Genomic DNA, 20,022 nt, shown 5'->3' with positions numbered 1-20,022 from the left:
ATCGTTGAACAAAGACCTTGAGAAAAACGAGATTGACAGCACAAGGCCAGTACACGTGAACTTGTTTACTTCTCAGCGGCCCTGCGAAATCGACCGATCCACGGAAATGGCTCCATATCGAGAAAGTGCAGTTCTTACTTAATACTCAGGAAATTGCGTTCAAATTGTGGACTTGATCACGAGTTGATGTCGAGCCTCGGAGATGAATATGCAAATGATAATCGAAATGCTCGTAGTGCCGCTGCCACCAGAGTACACTACCATAAGTTAGCATGTTTTAGGTGCCAATTCGTTGGGACCTGTAAGCATTACAGCATCGCTAATTGCAATCCATTAGTCTACGCAACGAGTACTGAGTGCCTCCTTGTACGGATGTTCAAGCTATTGAACATTTTATGCTTTGAAAGATGATCCTTTTATATACTGTAGAACCAATACTCAGCCCGCATCATCAATTGCTTGATGGTTTCCCTTGTTTTTCCAGTATTTATCACCGTACCACAAAAGAAGTTCCTTTCCACTAGCCACTGCTTTGCCTTCAGATAATACAATTAGTCGAACGATTCGGTGCGTCATCTGGAAATCTTACTGGTATAAAATCCGATGTGATGTTCCCCATTGACAAGAAGAACTCGAGTGCATGTCATTCAGCTGACGGCATAAATAGCTCCGTGTTGGGACTTACCTCGTGCTTCACAATTAGCCAGTTCCGCGGTCGCGTGGTTCAGGAAACGAGTAGCATTTCCGACCGGAGCAGCATCGATCATTTCCGTATTGACTTGTGAGAATTCGAAAAAATAATTGCGACCGCTATATTCCGCAACATGACTGCATGAAGAAAAGATGTTTCAGTCGATGTTCAATAATAATGTGAAGGCGTACTGTAGACTATCAACATCTTCATTCGTCAGAATGTTGCCGACATAGTCTAAGTAGAAACATGAGCCGTTAGATGCCAATGTCCCAAGAAACGCATTACCTCCGATATAGTCGCCAGACTTCATGTCTTGCACCGCGAAAGCTCCTAGGCCATATTTAGCCCGCTTGATCTCGACCGGCTGACCAGTGGTGAGTATAATTTGTAGACGACGGGCATCCTTACCTCAGCATCATTTCGCTGAAGCCTTGTGTTTATACATGGGATGTCAGTTGCACCTGATCAAAGTTCATTTGCACTGAGTCACGCGCGTAAACGTGATAATAACGTAGTCTGACCTCTAAACTGGAATTCAGTCCACCTCACTGATTGTTTAAATGCTGTACCCTACCTTGCATCACATTTATGACATATCCCGGGCAAACATTCTCGGAAATTTCTATAGCACGGGCAATTTGAAACGCAGCGTTTGCACTCGCAACCGCGATACTGACGATCACCTGAAGTCGTTTAGAACCTGACCCGTATCACAAATTGAGTCGTGATGATACGGACAATTTATACCACACCGGCAAGCCAGTTGACAGTGTCGCCTCTGACGGTAGCATTCGCACCGTTCTTTTTCACATGGACCCTTATGCTGGCAAGGCTCGAGGCTGCGTTATGAAGTACATAATCTCCATCTGTTCGATGATACAAGGGAGCTTACGGGACGAAATCCGCATGTTCAGGATCTTCTTCTACAATCGATGGCGAGTCAGAACCCATGGTCACCCAATAGAAACGTGATTGATGTACCAAAAATGAGACGAGGCTTTCGGGCCTTTTTCTTTGTTTTGTTGTTCTTTGCATGACTTTCCATGTCGCCTGCAGGGTCATCATCATATAGCATATGATCAGGAAACATGTGAGATCGCTGAACAAAAACCTTGAGAGAAGTGAGATTGACAGCGTGGGGTACATGCGGATGTGTTTACTTCTCGGCAAGGCTTGAAGCAGAGATCTGCAAGCTGACAAGGAAATAGATCAGGTGAGATTGATAAGATTGTTTTCAACGTCTCTAGATCAGATTCATTCTCCCAGTAGACTTTATCCTAAGGACCACACGAATCAGGAATGAATGTTGTGGGGTGCTCAACGACAATGACTACCATGTAAGATTCGTCTGTCAGACGGAAGCATTCTTCACCGCAGGACTCTCCTTCGCTAAGTCGCATACTTTGATTCGTCACCTTGGGCCTACCACCTCCGAACAATCCGAACTGAGGATGCACTAGCAGACCCATGCGAATTAAATAGATTTAAAAATACAGTGGAGCTTACCATGGGTCGTACACAGAGTTCGCAGACAATTGAGATTTGGACAAAATGTCGCAAGAACTGATGACAGCCTCTCACGGAGATTATCAGTTGCAGGCTTAGAGCAAGCTCCTTCCATATCATCATCAGTTCCACCAGGCCAACGAAGAAAATCTCTGCATAAAAAATGAGAACGTCGTCACGAGAACATGAATCAAGTGAGCTGACCGCTGAAACCTCTGCCATATAAGACCCGCTTTGTGCGATTCACCGAATAATTGGGGGAGGATGCGCATCCGATCAATGTTCTTTATCGAGATATCCCAAGTATTGTGTAGTCGACGGACAGTTTCGATCTGGATCATTTCCGCTAAGGATGCAATCTCTAGTGGCGGTTTCAGCATGTCCAGCTGATCGTGGCTTACAATCTGGATCAAAGTCTTCTTCCCATGCGAACGACTCAAAGTTATCTAGATGTGCCATGACAGGGAATTCCTCCTCATCACCATACGGAATGAATCCAATTGTATCGCGCACTCTCGAGGGCCGAATGCTCTGATTGATTGGTGGACAAGACTCGTAAGGAGGGTGGGCCTCAAAAGTAGGATCGACAAATATCCCCTCCATCTCTAATGAGTATGATACGCCTCGACCCTCGGCGTCGAACTGGGTCACTACTGGTAAAGGTTGGTTAGAGTTCTCTGAGTCAATCCGCATCTCCGAATCTTGAAGGGACCTGGGGTCAAATAGCTGATCTATCGTCTTATTGTATTTTTCCCTTTCTCCGGGAATCCGTCGGCCGGCCAAAGCCTGGATGATTTGTCGGCACTCCCCTGGTTCCCATTCGTAAAATTGTTTCCAGACTTCTTTGTAGATTTGCAAGCCCAGCTCGCGCAATTCGGTATATGTGTATTCGGATGACTGAGGATTGAGGTTGGATAGATCGCCCTCTTCCGTTCCATCGATCAACAAAATCGGCTCCATATCGAAAGAGTGCAAAATTTGGGGACGTGTTAGAACTTACTTGTGTTACGGCCCAGTGGATTTCGTCACACAATGTTTATAGTTGTTTGAAACGTCACTGCCACCAAAGCGCATTACGCCTCATTCCGCTACCATGGCAGAGAAGTTGAACGCCAATATGCTCTTCGCTAACTTCAACCAAGATTTCTCGTGAGTTTTAGGCCTATCAAGAAGCGCTTTCTCGAATCGCGTTTTAGATGCATATCTGTTGGAACTCGAAAGGGTTACAGCATAACTAATTGTGATCCGTTTGGGAGAGTCTACACGATGAGTGCGTCTTTGTCATGTCTTGTACGGGTTTTGTGGACACTTGAGTGACAGGAACATCTTATGCTTAGATGACGGAGCACGTGGCATTGTTGAAATGCTCTTCTGCACTTCACTCATTGCGCTAGTCGGTGCCGCTGATCAACCCCAGTCTAGCCCACGAAAACTACAGATTGTCAATACAAAGGTGCATATTCTTCAAACTGTTTGTGTATCTGAATGTCATCTCTTTACACTGACAGCGACAATCCATGATCTGTGAACTGCTGTTCCCGTCCTCCATCCTTGCTGTCAAACTGAACAGGAAAACCCTTGTCATCGTGTTGGAAGTCGAAATATACATTTATGACATATCCAACATGCGTCTTCTACACATCATAGAAACTACGCCCAACCCAGAAGGTGAGCACGCTACTTACCGCTCACCAACAATCTACATCTGAGCTGTGCCAGCAACATGTGCCCTTTCACCATCCGCTGACAATTCCTACCTTGCATATCCTTCCCCTGTCCCTTCTCCTGCCACTCAATCGCCTAGTCAGGCTTCTACGTCACAGGCTCCATCGGCCAGTCACCAATCTGGCGACGTTCTCCTATTCTCCACACGCACATTGACGCTCGCTAATGTAATCCAGGCGCACAAATCACCAATCTCTTTCCTTTCTATCAATTCGACAGGTACCATGCTTGCGACTGCATCCGACAAGGGCACTGTCATCCGGGTTTGGAGCATCCCTGGAGCAGAGAAATTGTACCAATTTCGTCGGGGGACCCGTGAGGCACGGATATATTCGATTAACTTCAACGTTGTGTCATCTTTGCTTGCTGTCAGCTCGGCACATGACACGGTGCACATCTTCAAACTTGGCCATCAAAAAGCTCAGTCGTTCAGTAAGAAGAATGATGCCCTGTCTAGCCCGCCCGAGTCCGTTGACAGCAGGGAGGGGTCTACAGGGATGGATGGAGGGTATGAAGCATTCGCAGACGAACGCAAGAAGAGCGGTGTTTCGTACGTTAATTCTGTTCTTTCGCGGTCTAAAATTTCTTTCTGACGTCGTCCAGCTTGAGTCTTCGTCGCAAGTCGCTGCAAATGACAAAGAGTCTGTCGCATTCAGTTGGGGGCTATCTCCCTAATACATTGACCGAGATGTGGGAACCATCGCGTGACTTTGCGTTCTTGCGATTGCCAACAAGTGGTGCAAGATGCATTGTTGCGCTCAGTGGGTATGATTACATGCAATTCTATGCTCCTGCCCTAGTTTTCTCATGTCTGGTTCAGAACGCTACCGCAGGTTATGGTCATCTCGTCCGAGGGCTACTTCTACTCGTATAACATTGATTTGGAGAACGGTGGTGAGTGTTCCCTAATGAAACAGTATAGGTGAGCTTTTCGTGTGCGTTTCATTCACAAAGCTAATCCTGTAACAGCTTGCTCGACCCAGATTCGACTGGTATGGAGTGATGTTTCTTTTCTGCTCTCTTCATGTGGATGGCTTGAAGTTCGCACTCGCCTTGTATAATGTACTCACAGTTTAGTCGAATGAGAAGTACTTACTATACAAGAGCAGTTGTATTTTTTTCAACCCAACTTAATTTGAAGTTAACTGCTGGCTTGCCAGCGGTGTTCACTTTCTTAGTAAATTCTTACCAATCAATGAGGATGGGTCACGTACGTACACGTGTTTGTACTGCTCCGAGCCTGTGGCAGGCCGCAGCCCAATACGACCTCTCGGCAGAACTCATTTCTTGACCTACACAATTTGCGCTAGCTTTGTACTGGAAATCACAAGCTCACACTAGTACTGTCACTGCAACTACTGGATCAAACTCATGGCTGTAGACAATTTCTCCTACAAAGACAGCATACAAGCTGTTTTGGCCTCGTGCATGCCATGCTTTAGCGGCATAGCGCCTGTCAATTCCAATGATGATGCCCGCAGCGATGTCAGAACCCACAGGTCGCCATCAAATGAGCTCGAAGGGCTCTTGCGTGACACAAACACAGAAACGCTCTCGCTGCACTCAAACATCGGTGCTGGTCGGAGAAAGCCTCGAAAGCGACCTGCATTCTCTCTGACACTTTTTGGGTACACGTTATTCGGCCGCCCACCGATTTACCTCTCGGACGATGAAGACGAACGAGGATGGAGGAGGAGAGCACTTGGTACTGCATCATCATCCACACTAGACTCGGATGCAGCACCACTAGATGCGTCGATTATTGCTCGCATGTCGTCTCCAGACCGGGCAGAGGCTGAGCAGCGCAGACGTGACGAGGAAGCACAGCGGAAGGCAGAGAGGAAGGCACGACGCAGGGAGCGCAGGGAGCGAGAGCGTATGTCTACTCTGCTCTCACTCGACGGTGGCTCTCTTGTAAAAGACAGTGGTTTTGAGGGATTCCAAGGTAGTGGGGAATCCGCAATACCTTCGCTTCCAGCCCATGAATTTGGGCCGTTTGTACGGGGGCAAGAAGAATTGTCAGTCATAGGAGGAGAGGAAGAAGGTTCCGAGGATGTCGACGATGCTGACCTCGGCGGGGAGTCATATACCCGCAAGAAACGCCAATCTGTTTGGAGTGGTTCGGGTTCAGACTCTCGTTCTCGGACGTCTGCTTCGGTCTCCAATGGAGATGCAAATTTACATTACAACCATCACCGGCTGGCACAAGCTGTTCCACCCTCATACTACCCGCAGACCGAGATGCAGTTGCCTATCCCAGTCAAAACAGCAAAACCCCGCACGTCAAAACGCTTCTCACATCGCTCGTCTTCAACAGCGTCGCAGTCCACAGCACCTTATACTCCCGCACCTTCCATTTCTGTGTCTCCAGCTGTTGCTGCATTCCCTGTCCCCCATGAGCGCATGGAGCACGCCATTGAAGGAGAGGATGTACGAGGATTTCCGAGCGTTGGACTTTCAGGCGCAAGGGGGAAAACGAGAGACATGGGTGTGTTCCTCGCCAGTCGGGAGGCCCGGTCGTGAGTGGGAGTGTAAACAATATCGTGCTTTATTTTTTTTGTGGTATGCACATCTACATCATCATGTATGAATACTTATATTGTTCCGTGAATGGGGTTCATCGGTGATTTTCAGATACCTTCAAGATTGCATCTTGGTCCGAGAGGACACTTGACAGCTCGGTAATAAGTTGCAAGAGCATTGTCTCATTTACCTCATGTTCGTGAAAGGGAAGTTGGGTTTGTGCTGTTTGTGGCATTTGCTAAGAACACTTGTCATATGTTAAGGACCCAAACTCAGTTTCATGAACCATCTTCACATCCCTCTCGTAATCGCTACCATACAGTTCCCAGCGCAGATCTCAAAACGACTAGCTCATATTTGACACGTTTTAGGGTTCGTGCCCAAAGTTATAGGAGATCTGGGGCATAACCGCATCTGGCGGTGAGGCAGTGACTTCTAAGGTGCGTTGCAATGTGACGATCATTGAAGGATGTAACTTGGTTCCAGACTAACATGTACTGCTGAGGGCTATCTGCGCAATCCCCTATTCCTGTAATGTGCAGCTTAAAGGTTTTGGATAAAGTTTCAAGTGGGCACCTTCGAAGCGCACCGCAATAAGCAAATATTTGAAACTCAACGCGATCCCCAAGCGATGCTGCAGCATGGCATGTCATCACAGGTTTAGGGTCATGGTTTGGGCTACACAGGATCGCAGACCTCCTGTATTATATAACAAGGAGCGCAACCTCCTCCGGCGACGTGGTCGTCGTTTCCTTTCTTTCTTAGAATCTTCACGAGACTGTTCGCTTCGGTTTAATTGAAATGGGTAACTTCTTTGAAGACCTTGTGCACCAGGTAATGGATATCACCATGGAGGACGATGACCAAAGGGCACTCACGGTGAGTGGTAACGTTGCCAAAGTGGAAATTACACCGTCTTATGAAGGAATGTGTCTTGAAAGGCAAAGTTCCACAAGTTGAAACGAGAGGTCATCGACGATGTCCGCGAGATTTTCCCCCATGGACAGATAACTGTGCGAGGTTGTATCGACTGGTGTTACATATCTAATTTTCTGCTAGCCGGCGACGCTGGGCATCAAAGGCCTTAGAGTCAAACTTCCGCCCAAAGATCCCAACGACACGAGTGGCCCGGATCTTCCGGTTAGTGCTGCTTCTTACTTTGTTACACCTGGCTCATGGTTCATGACAGGGCTCTTCCGTGACCGCAATTCCCGAGGTTATAAGCATATTCAATGCATATGTGCAAAACGAACTGCCCACGTACCTCATGTACGTGCCAGATAAAAGGCTTGTCGGCCGCAATGAGGTCAAGAGGATATTCCGCAAGGAGATCGCTTTGGTCACGGAGGAGGCTATCCACAGCCGTCTTGTCGAATTGAAGGAATCATGCCCTACAGCAGAGAGGGAGGACGCGATCAGAGATATCGTCAAGGATACTGTGAAGTTCGCTGTCTTCTCACACCGTTGGCTGGACAGCGGCGAACCCACCTTCTACGACATCCTGAAATCTTTTAAACCCTACGGTTATGAAAAACTCATGCAATTTTGCGAGAAAGCCAAGGAGTTCGGGTGCCGATTGGCATGGTCTGATACGTGTTGCATCAACAAGGACAGCAGCACAGAGCTCGAAGAAGCCATCCGGTCGATGTTCAAGTGGTATCGTGATGCCTATGTATGCATCGCATACCTCTCTGATAGCACGTCGTTGGATGATCTCCACGAAGATGTATGGTTCACCCGCGGGTGGACTCTGCAAGAGCTCCTTGCACCATGGAGGATGAAGTTTTACGTCAGAGAGTGGCAGCCGCTTACCAGCGACCTCAATGACAAGGAAAATTTAGAGGTCATGGCTGCTCTCTCGCGCGCCACGAGGATACCTCTCGACGACCTACGTCATTTCCAACCAGGCACACGCAACGTCCATCAGAAAATGATGTGGGCCTCTACTCGGACAACTACACGCATCGAGGATGTCGCTTACTCCCTCATCGGAATCTTCGACGTGAGCATGATGGTAGCATATGGAGAGGGAAAACGGGCGTTTTACAGGCTGATGGAGGCGATCATCCACAAGTGCGATGAATGGCAGATCTTTGCTTGGGCAGGAACAAGTTCGTCCGACAGTGCCGCATTCCCAGAATCGCCGAGAGGTTACCGTCCCCTCAATCCAGTAGACAGCAACAACGCCCTTCTGCCATCCACAGTGTGGCGCGGTGATCAGAACATCGTCATGACCAAGCGCGGGTTGCAAATTCAAGTGCTCCTTATTGACTTGTCACAACAGGAGGTGACTGTTCACGAGAAGATTGGGACTAATGACGTCCAAACCGATGCGTACTCCGACTATTCTGCGGGAGTCGTGGACTACTGGTGCTACGACGCCAGTGGAGATGGCATTCTTCAGCCAGAGCAGGAGCATCTCTGCGTGTTGCTTCGCCCTGACCCTCGTAACCCATATGCTGGTTGGCGCAAGGTTACGACACCTAACCTTGTGACAATACGCACAAAGAGCAAGCTGCGGAAGACTCTGACGCCGGTTTGGCTGTAGGACAAGTCCATGGCATCACGGATAGATGATCAACCTGTTTCCTGTACTACGGGCTACTCAGGGGGTACGACATGACGGATGCTGACAGTAGGACTTTGACCTGCAGAAATAGAGCAAATAGCTTTATTCCTTTATGTCTTCACGTCATCGAAGTACATTATGGATACATTTCTTTTGAATTCTCTTTTTGATTTTACTAATCACTTCGATCTAACTATTTACCATCTCTTCTCGTTGCGTGACATGGGGCCTCAGGCCGTTTTGTTATATTTCGAAAAACGTTTGAACCCTTATATCGATCTGAACAGTCTTCGTCGAGCTTGTCAATCCCGTCTGTGACAAATATCTCAGCATCATTCGGCAGTCACATCAGTCCGAACATGATATTAAGTCGAACAATGCGGGTGTCAAGGGTATTCTTGCAATGTACGTATTTTTACAAAAAGGGGCGCGGTCACGAGACAGTACTAGTCAGAGGGACTGGATTATACACGGCAAGAGAAAGAGCAGAAAACAAAGATTCGCAGCGACAGTCTTGCTTTGAGGTAATCAGGCGGGTAAGGTAAGTGTTCAGGAGAAGTACATCAAGCTTGCCATGTTGGCATGCAAAGGCTTGAATCCACGTTTGTACGCCTCCAAGGCGCCCTCAGCCTGGGCTGCGTCGAGCTGAGTCGCGGAGTCAGAGAAATCAACATTCCCTTGAGGGTCATAGTGATTCTTGGCGCGGGAGCAGACGATATCCGCATCTGATGAGTAGTTCAGTCACGTCGTTGGCGGTAAGCATCTTGAACATAGACTCACAGTATACAGGCGCGGGGATTGAAACAGATCGAGTCGACCGTGCATAGACATGACACAAAGCGAAAGAAAGGGATTGAAGACCATCAGCACTAGATGTATAATCATTGTCAGCATACAATCCACAACATAGGAACATGAAGGGGAGTTCACCTAAATGCGTTCTCATCGTAGAGAACATTGTAGTGCGCGGGGCGACTCGTGCCGAGCAGACCGCCATGGCTCTGCAGATACCAGTCGAACTCCGTGGGGTGGGCAACGACCTGGTCAACTACAGTGCCTGCAAGGCAATTGCCGCTCTTATCTTGTTCATTTGATCCTGAGCCACTTGGGAAGAAGCGAACATGGTGACGCTTGGCAACCACGATGATGGTGATCTTCGGGTTGATCTTCAGCTCTGCGCAAGCATCTGGATAGGTTGTCAGATTCCGACGGTCCATAGAGTAACACGAACGTGCCTTTGATCGACTTAAGTTCGGAATCGAGAACTTGCTTGAACTGTCCTTCAGAAACACCATCTACATTGTATGCTCAGCAAATGGAAAGGGTATGAATGACTTCTGCAACGAACCTCTGTAAAAGATAAGACGCGCAGGGGCAAGATTACCCGTCTTCTTCTCCGCAAACTGCCGATATTTCATGTACATACTCAAAACGTGCTAAGAGTGCGCAATTAGTGCAGGCAATTCGTACGGAAAAAACCGCTTACCTTCGCCATGTCTTGAAGGTCTTCGATGATCTCGACACGAGAGGCTTGAACACGACTTGTAGCGATGTATTTAGCAGTATCAGAATCAACATTGCCAACAAGTGCCGTGAATGAAGGACGGCCATCAGAGCCAGGGGCAGGATGAATGACATCGGCACCTAGTGGACTATTTGACTCCAAAAATAGAGAAAAGCAACAATGATGCTTACCCATGACGATGGTAGGGTTACGAGGATCGGTCAGTACTGAGACGGACTGGGGATCGGGGATAGTGTTAATACCACCCAGCTTGACATTGACCCTGTGAGGAGTAAATATCAAAACGAAATTTAGAATTCGATGAATAACTACACACTTCAGGCAGACATTCGCGTAATATTGAGGTTTTGCGCGGAAGCATTTCTGACTCTTCAGGCATTGAGTTGCAACACCAACCTAAAATCATAATTCAGAGGTCATTCAGCGAGCCCATCAAGCAGACGTACTGTGATGTCCCCAAAACTTTACAAAAGGCCATGAGTCATTGATACAATACAATGCCAAGGAACTTACTGTTTAACTGCTGTGTAGATGTCATTGCCGTTCTCGGGAAGAACTACAACAATGAGCTGTGGACGTTGCTTCGTCCTTTGGAAACACTCAGTGCCAGCAGCACGCAGTTGCTGAAGTATGCGCTCGAGTCAGATTCGAACAATCTTCGCAAATTACCACTTACGTCCGCAATCCGGCCTTGACCATTTTGCCAAGTAACTATCGGCTTATCGTCGGTGATACGGATACCTGTTCGAATGTGTCAAAATTTGACCTGATATATTGTCATAAGCCACTAACCAACGTCTTTGAAACTCCTCAGCATGCCGTCGATCATGTCTTGTGCAGCCTGTGGGGTGAACCGCTGCTGCCTCTCATAGACTACGACGATCCACTTGTCAATAGCCGCCGGTCTAAAGAATCGCTTGTCGATCCTGGAAACCCATGAGGAACGAAAATGTATTGTATAACAACACTTACATATTCCACGCGCCGTTACTTGGTGTCTAAGGAACAGGAAAATATCAGTACGCAGCAAGGCAAACGAACTATGATACTGACAATGGTCGGCTGCGCACTGCCCGGACCGTACTTCAATTTTGGTGGTTGCAAGACACGGGCTGTTACTGTAAGCGGTCCAGTAGTATCTTCGACGTGCATGCCGAACTGGCGCACATATTCCGACTGGCCGTATTGGAGGACCTAACGAGATCGCTGAGTATAGCGTATCGTAAAGGACGAAAGTCATACCGAAAGACCGTTTGTGATACTAGCAAGGCGATGCTCAGGTCGCTTTGTAGCGAATTCCAGAACGTCCTTCGTTTTCTCAGGGGGAACCTGCTTTCGCATGATTTGACCCGGTGGAACCGTGCATAGTTCCAAAGGAATTAAGGCACCGCTGCCAACCTACGAAACCTGATAAGATGTTTCGAGACTTACTACGAACCCGACTTACCTCGATACAGAGGTTGTTTGGGAACCTCAAAGGACGGTTCAGGATCGTCTGGAAATATTGAGCCACAGTCCTACTAGTTCCATCCCGCAAGGTGAAACTTAAGTCCGCAGCGCCTGCACTACTCAATTTCTTTACAACGCGAGGGGTCCTGTTTTCTCCAGCGTATGTCGTTTTGACTCGGATGCCTGAAATAAAACGTTGTAAACGGATTCGCTCACGATCGGGCAAGCCGCTTCGTGGGCTGAGCAATGCGTGTTGCCCAGGTCTACCAAGGAACTCGAGACAGACATCCATCAGTGCACCAGACTTGTACATTGTTCCAGTCGAGATGTCGACATTGACGAGGAGCTGCCCGATTGCGGGTCTCACTGACTGGAAGTATCCACGCCATAAGACAAGGCCGGAACCGATATCCTTAGTTTCCCGATCGGTAAAGAAAGATCGGACATTGAAGGGGTACTTCATTGTCGGTTCCATGCGAACAACAACATTCAACGCCTGTTGTAACGTCAATCATCGATTGAAGCATCCCTTTCAAAAAGACCTACCGTCAAGGCGGTCAAAACACTGTTATCATGTGACTGCTGTCCTAGAATGAAGCGTTGCAGGACTCTAACGAAGACATTCCAGCAAGATGACGTTTAGAAAGGTAAGATAACCTACTCAGGGTTGATCTGTGCTACTTTTGTCAGTCTGATTTTGTACACCTTAGGACCGCGGCCTCCCGTGTTCTCCCCTGGGCTTCCGCGATTAGGATCATCTGAGAGGCAGACATCAAACTACATAGATGTAAGTGATGAGTTTAGTAGCAGATTACATAAGCACACCTCTTGACTGTTGTGCGGACCAAAAGGCAGCTCCCTGGGGGCGAAGAGGTTCTTTCGCCCATCGTAAACGGCCCGAGGAGTAAAGACATCGACGGCGTCGATAGTTTGAAGGTGGTGGATTAAATCCATGTTGAGGCGTGCAGGAAGTACTTTCTCATCAGGCGAGATAACTGATCACATAGATTGACGCGATGATCAACAAGCAAGTCACACGGAGGATCATTAACTTCAGCACTTACCCACTACATCGCAAGAAAGGGAAATGGATAAAATCAGACAAAAGGGCAAGATTTGAAAAGAGCCAATACCAACCGTCGTAGTGATGGATAACGCTCTCTGGGAGACTTATCTTGAAAAAATTGGAATATACGGTCACAGCTCTGCCTGCCGTTCCATATCCAGGTCGTTTTACCCCTACGGCCTGAACATGGCTTTCAGGCAGAGCGGCAGGACCAGTGGGAGCGTGAACTGCTCCTCCCCCAGCTGGGCCGCCGCGAGGAGGTGGTCCACCGCGAGGGCCGCCGCGACCACCGCCACGACCACCTCTGCCGCCGCCGCCTCCACCGCCTCCACGAGCTTGTCCAGGTGCTGCACGGGGTGGCATAGTCGAAGTAGAAGGAAAAGAAACTGATAATTAAACAATAAAGCGTGAAACCTTGAAGTAGCAGTAAGTCCCTTTGTTTGTTCGACTTTAGTCGCTTGGACCTTGGTTCTATACAAAGGCTCCGTTTCAAATATATCATACATTAGCATCGGCATGGAACCTGGGGCAGACACGTTGCCTCGTGCCGGCCTCATGATGCAACTCTCTCAGCTCCTTCTGTGTTATCGCCGACTATGAACCGGGTCATGGGAGGACAACTACTTAGATTGAACACAAGCAGGTCATGTGGAGTTTGCTTTTGGAAACGACGATCTACTCTTAACATCGTACGTAGCAGGGGCGCAGCATTATGCGACTTCTGCAGATTATCATTTTCTCCACACTTCATATCGACGTCCAGGGCAAAACTCTTTGCCTAGTGACCTCTCAAAGCTCGAGGGTGCACGATCCTATGACCGAATGAAACATGACGTGACGTTGAGGCATTGTCTTTGGAACTTACTGTCAAAGATGTGCATAGCGATACACCATAGACCTGTAACGGCCCGTGCATGGTGAAATTGGCATCATAGCCTGAAGCAGCTGGAGCTCTAGACTGCTGATCGCATTTCTGAATCTGTCGTCATGCGACGACGCTGGGCGTGAAATGTATTCTTGTATACGATGCTGAGCAAGTCCTCCGTCCGTTGGGCAAAGAGAAGTCGTACTAGCTACATACTTGAACCAAAATGTTGAAAGATTCATTTACGCAACCGTGACGTCCACCGCTGAGCATAAATTTCTCACGCGCAGGCTCCCCTTAACTCCTCTTCAACCAGGGATTGCTCCAGATGTCTTTCGAAGAAGACTGCAACGACACGGACAGAGACGTGTCCGGTACAAAGAAATTTCAAGAATCTATTGCCAAGTTTACATTCTCAACCCCACACCAAATACAGCTCGATCCAGCAGTCACTACGGTCCATAGTTCCGAGCTCCCAACCTTGAAGTTGCGACGTTCCTTCAGAGTCGCTGCGGCCGTGAAATCTCGGAAGCTCGAAATAAAATGCCACGTCGATTCAGATGCCTTGAGTTCAACATCACCTGGAAAGGGTAAGCGCAAGGCACCCAACGCAATTTTGTCCAAGAACGCCACCAAAAAGCTCAAGCGTGGATATGCCCCACCAGAAGCGTATGCCCATCTATCACCCCTCACAGATTATCTAGCCTACGGCCTTGATGGTGTGTAATAGCCTCATCATTCCAGTTTTGTCTAAGGTACTTTGTGCAGTCGTTTTCTGTGGAATCAAGTGAGTCGATAATCTTTTGCATCATTTACAAAGTCGTCATTTTTAGTCCAGGTCGTGAGTCCGCTAAGAGAGGACACCACTTTGCCCACCCGTCAAATCACTTCTGGAAGTGCCTTCACCAATCTGGTATGTCGTCTTCATCGATAAGCAAGAGTTTCGCCCTTGACCGTAGACTTCTTAGGGTTTACACCTAGGTTGTTGCCACCCTCGGAGGATTCTTCTTTGCCAAATACATTCAACATTGGTTTAGTCAGCTTAAAATATTTATTATGTTTACTGCCCAAACTGACGTGTTCCAATCGGTAGACGGATCTAGTTGACAGACCATCCTCGGAGGTTGTCATAGTACTCGTCTTTTAACTGTGTGCTAACGTGCAAATCTCAGGCATCAGAACTGTCCTCCTCAGAGCGTGTCTCGTCTGTACCTATCCTGCTCAACAAGCTCGCCCTCCACCGCCCGAGATTTCTCTGTCTCGTCGGTATATCTAACTGGGAGATACTCCAAAAGGTGCTTTTGCAGATGACCACTGGACCATCTAAGGCCTCTGGATCACCGGGCACGTCAAAAGCACCCCAGGCGTCGGCTAAGAACATTGGATTACAGCCATTCAAACTATGCTATTCGACTATCGCAGATCCTCTCAGCGATACCTCCTCGAACATAAACGAGACGTTATTATTTGTGGTTCCTAGCACGTCGGGCCTTGTGACACAATATCAGGTCAGGATTACAATATTACTTTCATAAATTTACTAGACTCTTGACACTTGGTACAGCTCCCTGACAAAGTCAAGCTTTTTGCTCAATTGAAGAGCTTGGTCGATCAGCCACCATCGGAATTGGATACATCAGAGATGAAATGTATCGCCGTTTCGCATGATCCATAATCTATGAAAGCCATCTTGAGCATCCGATCATCACCGTGTACACCACTTTTATTTTCAGCGGCAGCCAATCACCGCTTACTACGATGGATGGCCTATAATTAGCCGCTAGCGTTATTTTACAGCCCTGACAGGTACTCATGGACCCATATCTACCTGCACAATATTTGTCCCCAAAATGTAATACTTTGTCAGTGTCGCGGTGTTTGCCCACTCCGATTACAGGGATGCCATCACCACGCTTTGTGAGACTTGGAGCCTATGCGGGCACACTGATCAGCGCGATGGCAGTATCGTTATGACACGTGCACCAATGACAGTCTGCGTCTTATCGCCGAAGGGACGCACCAGCTCGCACGAATAACCAGAAGATCCATCGATCTTCTTCTCGAGTACGTGTTTGTAAACTTGGGCCTGGTCTGGAGCTGCTTACCGCGTTATCCGATACGGAAGGACCTTATGACGAATTTTTGGTATCCATGCACCAAGTTAATGCGGCGATTGGGGTTTCGAATGTTATACTCACCACTTTGTCCGTGACTCCGCGCCAGGTCACTAAGAACTCAGGGTGCTCCAGTCGAAGACTTTCATCATGCCAGTAACTTCATCCTGGAATGGCCGAGGCCTGATTCCTTGCGTTTCAGTCAGAGATAGTGCAACGGCCTAGTGATGATCCAGCTATGCCTTGTGCTCGCCGATGTGACCGAGGAAGATCTATCTATGCGCTTGTGACTTGCACTGACGTTACCGAAGTAGAGCTGGTCACGGTCCAGCACGGGCGAAGAAATTTTATCCATGTGTCTACGATCTTCCGAGCTAACTGCGTGTCTCGGACAGTCCGGAGTTTGCATACATCAACGTTATATATAATCCTGGATGCTGCCTCGGGCATCGTCCACGCCCTTTGTTTGCCGCATAGCATGGATACTACCGAAAGAAAGCAGTTGTGAGTGATACACGTACATATCCTAATCGTGACTCAATACATTTCATTTTCAATGTACCAGGGTGATACACTCGTACGTTATCCTTGTGGCAAACAGTACTGGAGTTTTTTTTATCTTTGTTTTCAGAACGATAATACATGATTCTAGGCATTATGGTATACGACTATATGGCGACCCTCACAGACGAAATCACTTTTATTTGGCATCGTCCGAAAGCATTGTCTGCAATGGCATATCTTGTCAACCGCTATTTCGCGCTGCTCGCCAATATCTATGGCCTATTTGTTGATTTCATGCCACTTCCAGATCAGGTTCAATCATCTCATTAAATACGTGGCAGGCTCATAACTTATTTCCACAGAGGTTTGAGCTCTTGACTCTTGAATTTTTGTTATTTTGTTCAAAAAAAACACAGCTGTTCGAAATACGTGTCAACCAGACAGTTGTTTATTTTCTTTCAACAATTCATCGTTTGCGGCAAGTTTGAGTTCTCTTTTCACTAGTAGAATTCATAGACTGAACAATTTTCAGTCATATTAATCATTCGCACTTATGCTCTCTACAATCGTAGCAAACGCCTAATTATTTGGCTTACAATCGTCCTCGTTGTCCTTGCGGCAGGTGCATCTGTACGTGTTTGATAGACTTTCGGACTCTGCTATTCTACTAAACGTTTCTAGGCGGGAAGCTTTGGACAGTATGCAAGGAATATAACGAGCTCGCCAGGATTTGGCTGTTTCGAAACTTATACAGCGAAGGCGTACGTCATCATCCTCGCCGTTCTCCGAGTCTACTCAAAAATCGCTGCAGATCTGATCGTCAGTGATTTAAATTCACACAACTTGAAGTCATAACTTGATCCATCTGCAGGTTTGGGGCTAGCATGGCTGGCCATACTGGCCTTCGAATTACTCATATTTGTCCTCACGGTTTATAGGACTTGTAAATCTAGAGGTTTGCCGCGGTTACGTCAGGTCACCAAGAGAAATATTCTTGATGTTATGTTTCATGATGGTAAATCGTTCGTTACATTTGTATTATAAATACTGAATCGACCGAACATAGGTGCGATGTATTTTGCGTGAGGCTGTCAGTAAACCCGTGATTTGAGTGGATCTAATTGGCAAATATTCCTTCAGAGCCATGACAGTCTGTAATATACCGAACATTACTATGTACTATGTGAGTCGACATCCTGGTAAAGTTACAAAACGCTCACGACTTTGATCAGTCCGGATCAGTGAGCGCACAACCTGCATCTTGTGTGTAGGTTCAAGGATTCCTAACGTTAGCCAGGGGGTCGTCAGGGGTAGTCTTGGTCTGGCTACATTCACTAGCTGGTGAGTGGTTTGTGCGATAAACAGAAATTAGGTTTTGATCATACGCTCTAGCATGTCCGTCACTCTCATTTCTCGGTTGATGCTGAACCTGCACAAATCTCTCGACTCTGGCATTTTCTCTGTCCCTGTGCAGGAACACGACTACCGCCTCGCAGTCCTTACCACTAGGATCAACTTATAGCCTGCGATTGCCTAAATCTCGCCTTTGCGATTTATGTATACCAAGGTGCAGATATTCCTGTTTTGTAGACAACAAGATTACACCAATTATTCTAACATATTCTAACATATATAAGCACGAGATACGGTATACCGTCGGCTCGACGAATTGTGTCCACCCCGTCATGCTGTGCAGCGCTGATGCACGCACTCATCGTTCTGTCAATGTTACGTTTTCTTGCCATCCTTTTTTGTTTCACTACTATGGCGACCAGCTGAAGTCTTTTGAAGTATACAATGAAGAACTGAAGTGAAGCTGCATTTCGCGCTGAAAGCGAAAACATGTATGATCAGCTCTTAATGCTGATCAAAGGCGCATTTTCGACGAGATTTATCAGCATATGTCCAATTTTCATGATGGACAAATTGTTCTTCCTGAGGGAACGTATCTCATCATTGTTGAATCTTATCTGATGTTTCATCTTCTAGGTACAGCCTTCGATGTGCTTTCTGTACTGTTACTTGTCAAAAATTGTGCAACATCGATTAGGTTTACTTCATGAAGTAAATTGATGTTCTGTGTCTTGCCTTGTGATTGCCTCTTGCTCTTGCGAAAGCATCCTCCAATCGAGACTTTGTATGAGGGTTGGCGATTCGACGTGGTGTGAAACGCTGTTGAAAAATTGATTTGCATAATTGAAAACTACAGACTGCATACATATACTCGGAGCACATTTGTGTCATATCAGGGACGTGACATACAACATGACTAGTACAGACTGTGAGTGAAACAAGGAGCAAAATGGAAACTACTGGCGACGTCCAGCATGATTGAGGCTTGTCGCATACTTCCAGATACCTTCCATCAACATTGTCCCAACGTTGACGACGTATATGACCATCCAGATCGCAGTGACAGCGCGGCAGATCATGTCACGAGAAGAAAAGCCTGCTATCAACATCGCTAGGAGTGAGATGCATGAGTGACCACGAAAAGCACCAGATGACTAAACAACTCACCGAATATGAAACAATTCAGGGACCAGACAACGAAAAATATAGGCGTGACTATTGACAACAGGTAGGACAGGACAAAGTAGCCGCCCGGCCTGAGTTGCTGATCATATCGAGTCAGCCGATACAATCAGCATGGCGAGAAATAAATTTACTTCTTGCGTCCAATGCTGATCGGTGTGCAGCCAACGTATCATGCTCGAGCCAGACGTCAACATGGCGAGCATGGCGAGCATAAGGGATATAAAGAGGAGACAGTAGGGGACGGGCGACGTATAGTCGAAGTATGACACGAGGGAGGCCGTACTGACGAAGACACCACTTATGGCGAGGAGGACGCTTGCCTTTGAGAGCATGTCAGCGTCGGCTCCTGTTCGCGACGGGCGCTGAGTCGGATAGCTTACCGTGGTGATGGTGCTGGCCAGGATGGAGCACAACCTGGTTCTAACGGTTTCGAAGGCTTGCTAATTGGAGCGACTTCCAATGATCTTCAAGATTTGGGCGTCCCAGTGCCAAAAAACACAGTACCCTCATTACGAGAGACGTAGGACGAAGGGCTTCTGGGAAGGGGAATTCCTCTGTGGATGTTCCGCCATCAGCAGTCTGGAAGGGTCGGCGTCATTCAGTCAGAAGTCAAGGATTCCTAAGTTTGAAAGCACACCTGAATGGAAAAGGATGAGGACATGGCGTGAAAGGGAAAAGTGAAGAGAGACTAGTGCTCATACTGACAACAGGGAGGTGCAATCTTTATACTAAAGGGATGGATATCGGAATTCAGGATGCAGTGGACTTGAAGATGATTGGACCCGCTGTTAATCATGATGTGGGCCATCATGCAGTGGCATATTAACATACATCCAGTAATACTTTTCCTCATTTGGCCACAGACTCCCATGATGCCCAGTTAAAACTTGCTGTGACGGGCTCGAGTGGGCAAAATACTATGTTGACGACTTCTAAATTTGGTC

At 47.4% G+C, this 20,022-nt stretch overlaps 8 protein-coding genes across 8 annotated transcripts; 5 read left to right on the top strand and 3 right to left on the bottom strand.

Moving 5' to 3' along the window:
- Nucleotides 1-438: 438 nt before the first annotated feature.
- EDB93DRAFT_1082850 (uncharacterized protein) lies at nt 439-2,803 on the bottom strand (the record flags this gene model as incomplete). The annotated part of the gene is made up of 15 exons (XM_041445716.1): nt 439-536; nt 590-631; nt 686-828; nt 883-928; nt 980-1,058; nt 1,103-1,155; nt 1,206-1,222; nt 1,269-1,377; nt 1,433-1,533; nt 1,663-1,805; nt 1,855-1,953; nt 2,017-2,150; nt 2,201-2,352; nt 2,405-2,546; nt 2,602-2,803. The coding sequence occupies 15 exons, from the start codon at nt 2,801-2,803 to the stop codon at nt 439-441; spliced, it is 1,560 nt and encodes a 519-aa protein (XP_041309068.1).
- A 474-nt stretch (nt 2,804-3,277) lies between these two features.
- EDB93DRAFT_1137724 (WD40 repeat-like protein) lies at nt 3,278-5,156 on the top strand. The gene is made up of 8 exons (XM_041449204.1): nt 3,278-3,349; nt 3,397-3,470; nt 3,538-3,653; nt 3,709-3,868; nt 3,920-4,475; nt 4,529-4,690; nt 4,746-4,847; nt 4,895-5,156. The coding sequence occupies exons 1-8, from the start codon at nt 3,294-3,296 to the stop codon at nt 4,926-4,928; spliced, it is 1,260 nt and encodes a 419-aa protein (XP_041309067.1). The 5' UTR covers nt 3,278-3,293; the 3' UTR covers nt 4,929-5,156.
- EDB93DRAFT_1137721 (uncharacterized protein) lies at nt 5,157-6,734 on the top strand. The gene is given in 4 exon segments (XM_041449203.1): nt 5,157-6,512; nt 6,530-6,531; nt 6,566-6,643; nt 6,712-6,734. 1 exon segment carries the CDS (start codon nt 5,297-5,299, stop codon nt 6,446-6,448), a length of 1,152 nt encoding a protein of 383 aa, XP_041309066.1. The 5' UTR covers nt 5,157-5,296; the 3' UTR covers nt 6,449-6,512; nt 6,530-6,531; nt 6,566-6,643; nt 6,712-6,734.
- A 762-nt stretch (nt 6,735-7,496) lies between these two features.
- On the top strand, nt 7,497-9,186 carry EDB93DRAFT_256126 (uncharacterized protein). The gene is made up of 2 exons (XM_041455873.1): nt 7,497-7,588; nt 7,638-9,186. Exon 2 carries the CDS (start codon nt 7,716-7,718, stop codon nt 8,994-8,996), a length of 1,281 nt encoding a protein of 426 aa, XP_041309065.1. The 5' UTR covers nt 7,497-7,588; nt 7,638-7,715; the 3' UTR covers nt 8,997-9,186.
- Nucleotides 9,187-9,359: 173 nt separating this feature from the next.
- EDB93DRAFT_1224551 (argonaute-like protein) lies at nt 9,360-13,420 on the bottom strand (the record flags this gene model as incomplete). The annotated part of the gene is made up of 20 exons (XM_041451192.1): nt 9,360-9,742; nt 9,798-9,886; nt 9,948-10,203; nt 10,253-10,312; nt 10,366-10,453; nt 10,504-10,804; nt 10,859-10,938; nt 10,989-11,004; nt 11,056-11,165; nt 11,219-11,283; nt 11,335-11,468; nt 11,515-11,540; nt 11,596-11,736; nt 11,785-11,940; nt 11,990-12,487; nt 12,538-12,601; nt 12,653-12,768; nt 12,817-12,986; nt 13,129-13,290; nt 13,345-13,420. The coding sequence occupies 20 exons, from the start codon at nt 13,418-13,420 to the stop codon at nt 9,567-9,569; spliced, it is 2,784 nt and encodes a 927-aa protein (XP_041309064.1). The 3' UTR covers nt 9,360-9,566.
- Nucleotides 13,421-14,186: 766 nt separating this feature from the next.
- Nucleotides 14,187-15,822, top strand: EDB93DRAFT_1137699 (DNA glycosylase). Its single transcript, XM_041449202.1, has 7 exons — nt 14,187-14,641; nt 14,691-14,709; nt 14,756-14,835; nt 14,891-14,958; nt 15,016-15,045; nt 15,095-15,430; nt 15,487-15,822. Exons 1-7 carry the CDS (start codon nt 14,251-14,253, stop codon nt 15,595-15,597), a joined length of 1,035 nt encoding a protein of 344 aa, XP_041309063.1. The 5' UTR covers nt 14,187-14,250; the 3' UTR covers nt 15,598-15,822.
- Nucleotides 15,823-16,605: 783 nt separating this feature from the next.
- Nucleotides 16,606-18,108, top strand: EDB93DRAFT_256183 (uncharacterized protein). Its single transcript, XM_041455874.1, has 12 exons — nt 16,606-16,613; nt 16,725-16,852; nt 16,957-17,018; nt 17,073-17,170; nt 17,222-17,301; nt 17,352-17,359; nt 17,412-17,555; nt 17,607-17,622; nt 17,681-17,723; nt 17,773-17,781; nt 17,838-17,881; nt 17,933-18,108. Exons 2-12 carry the CDS (start codon nt 16,815-16,817, stop codon nt 18,060-18,062), a joined length of 672 nt encoding a protein of 223 aa, XP_041309062.1. The 5' UTR covers nt 16,606-16,613; nt 16,725-16,814; the 3' UTR covers nt 18,063-18,108.
- Nucleotides 18,109-18,674: 566 nt separating this feature from the next.
- EDB93DRAFT_1137690 (uncharacterized protein) lies at nt 18,675-19,824 on the bottom strand. The gene is made up of 4 exons (XM_041449201.1): nt 19,533-19,824; nt 19,210-19,453; nt 19,061-19,157; nt 18,675-19,004 (listed from the first exon to the last, which is right to left on the bottom strand). The coding sequence occupies exons 1-4, from the start codon at nt 19,586-19,588 to the stop codon at nt 18,850-18,852; spliced, it is 552 nt and encodes a 183-aa protein (XP_041309061.1). The 5' UTR covers nt 19,589-19,824; the 3' UTR covers nt 18,675-18,849.
- Between the last annotated feature and the right edge of the window lie 198 nt (nt 19,825-20,022).

The sequence above is a fragment of the Suillus bovinus genome, assembly GCF_016758785.1.
Source record: "Suillus bovinus strain UH-Sbo-P2 chromosome Unknown EDB93scaffold_18, whole genome shotgun sequence".
In the NCBI taxonomy this organism is placed as follows: Eukaryota; Fungi; Basidiomycota; class Agaricomycetes; order Boletales; family Suillaceae; genus Suillus; species Suillus bovinus.
This window is presented reverse-complemented; position numbering and strand designations above follow the sequence as displayed.

What these genes read in the sequence shown, in the direction of transcription:
- EDB93DRAFT_1137699 (XM_041449202.1), top strand. Translation starts at nt 14,251, where the DNA reads ATGTCTTTCGAAGAAGACTGCAACGACACGGACAGAGACGTGTCCGGT. An exon ending in GAAGTGCCTTCACCAATCTG is followed by an intron (nt 14,836 to 14,890) that starts GTATGTCGTCTT and finishes TAGACTTCTTAG; the next exon opens with GGTTTACACCTAGGTTGTTG. An exon ending in GCCTTGTGACACAATATCAG is followed by an intron (nt 15,431 to 15,486) that starts GTCAGGATTACA and finishes CACTTGGTACAG; the next exon opens with CTCCCTGACAAAGTCAAGCT.
- EDB93DRAFT_1137690 (XM_041449201.1), bottom strand. Translation starts at nt 19,588, where the DNA reads ATGAGGGTACTGTGTTTTTTGGCACTGGGACGCCCAAATCTTGAAGAT. An exon ending in ATCAGCATTGGACGCAAGAA is followed by an intron (nt 19,158 to 19,209) that starts GTAAATTTATTT and finishes CGATATGATCAG; the next exon opens with CAACTCAGGCCGGGCGGCTA. An exon ending in CCTGAATTGTTTCATATTCG is followed by an intron (nt 19,005 to 19,060) that starts GTGAGTTGTTTA and finishes TCTCACTCCTAG; the next exon opens with CGATGTTGATAGCAGGCTTT.
- EDB93DRAFT_1137721 (XM_041449203.1), top strand. Translation starts at nt 5,297, where the DNA reads ATGGCTGTAGACAATTTCTCCTACAAAGACAGCATACAAGCTGTTTTG.
- EDB93DRAFT_1137724 (XM_041449204.1), top strand. Translation starts at nt 3,294, where the DNA reads ATGGCAGAGAAGTTGAACGCCAATATGCTCTTCGCTAACTTCAACCAA. An exon ending in TGGGAGAGTCTACACGATGA is followed by an intron (nt 3,471 to 3,537) that starts GTGCGTCTTTGT and finishes TCTTATGCTTAG; the next exon opens with ATGACGGAGCACGTGGCATT. An exon ending in TACAGATTGTCAATACAAAG is followed by an intron (nt 3,654 to 3,708) that starts GTGCATATTCTT and finishes TTACACTGACAG; the next exon opens with CGACAATCCATGATCTGTGA.
- EDB93DRAFT_256126 (XM_041455873.1), top strand. Translation starts at nt 7,716, where the DNA reads ATGTACGTGCCAGATAAAAGGCTTGTCGGCCGCAATGAGGTCAAGAGG.
- EDB93DRAFT_256183 (XM_041455874.1), top strand. Translation starts at nt 16,815, where the DNA reads ATGGCCTATTTGTTGATTTCATGCCACTTCCAGATCAG. An exon ending in TCATGCCACTTCCAGATCAG is followed by an intron (nt 16,853 to 16,956) that starts GTTCAATCATCT and finishes AAAAAAACACAG; the next exon opens with CTGTTCGAAATACGTGTCAA. An exon ending in TCAACAATTCATCGTTTGCG is followed by an intron (nt 17,019 to 17,072) that starts GCAAGTTTGAGT and finishes AACAATTTTCAG; the next exon opens with TCATATTAATCATTCGCACT.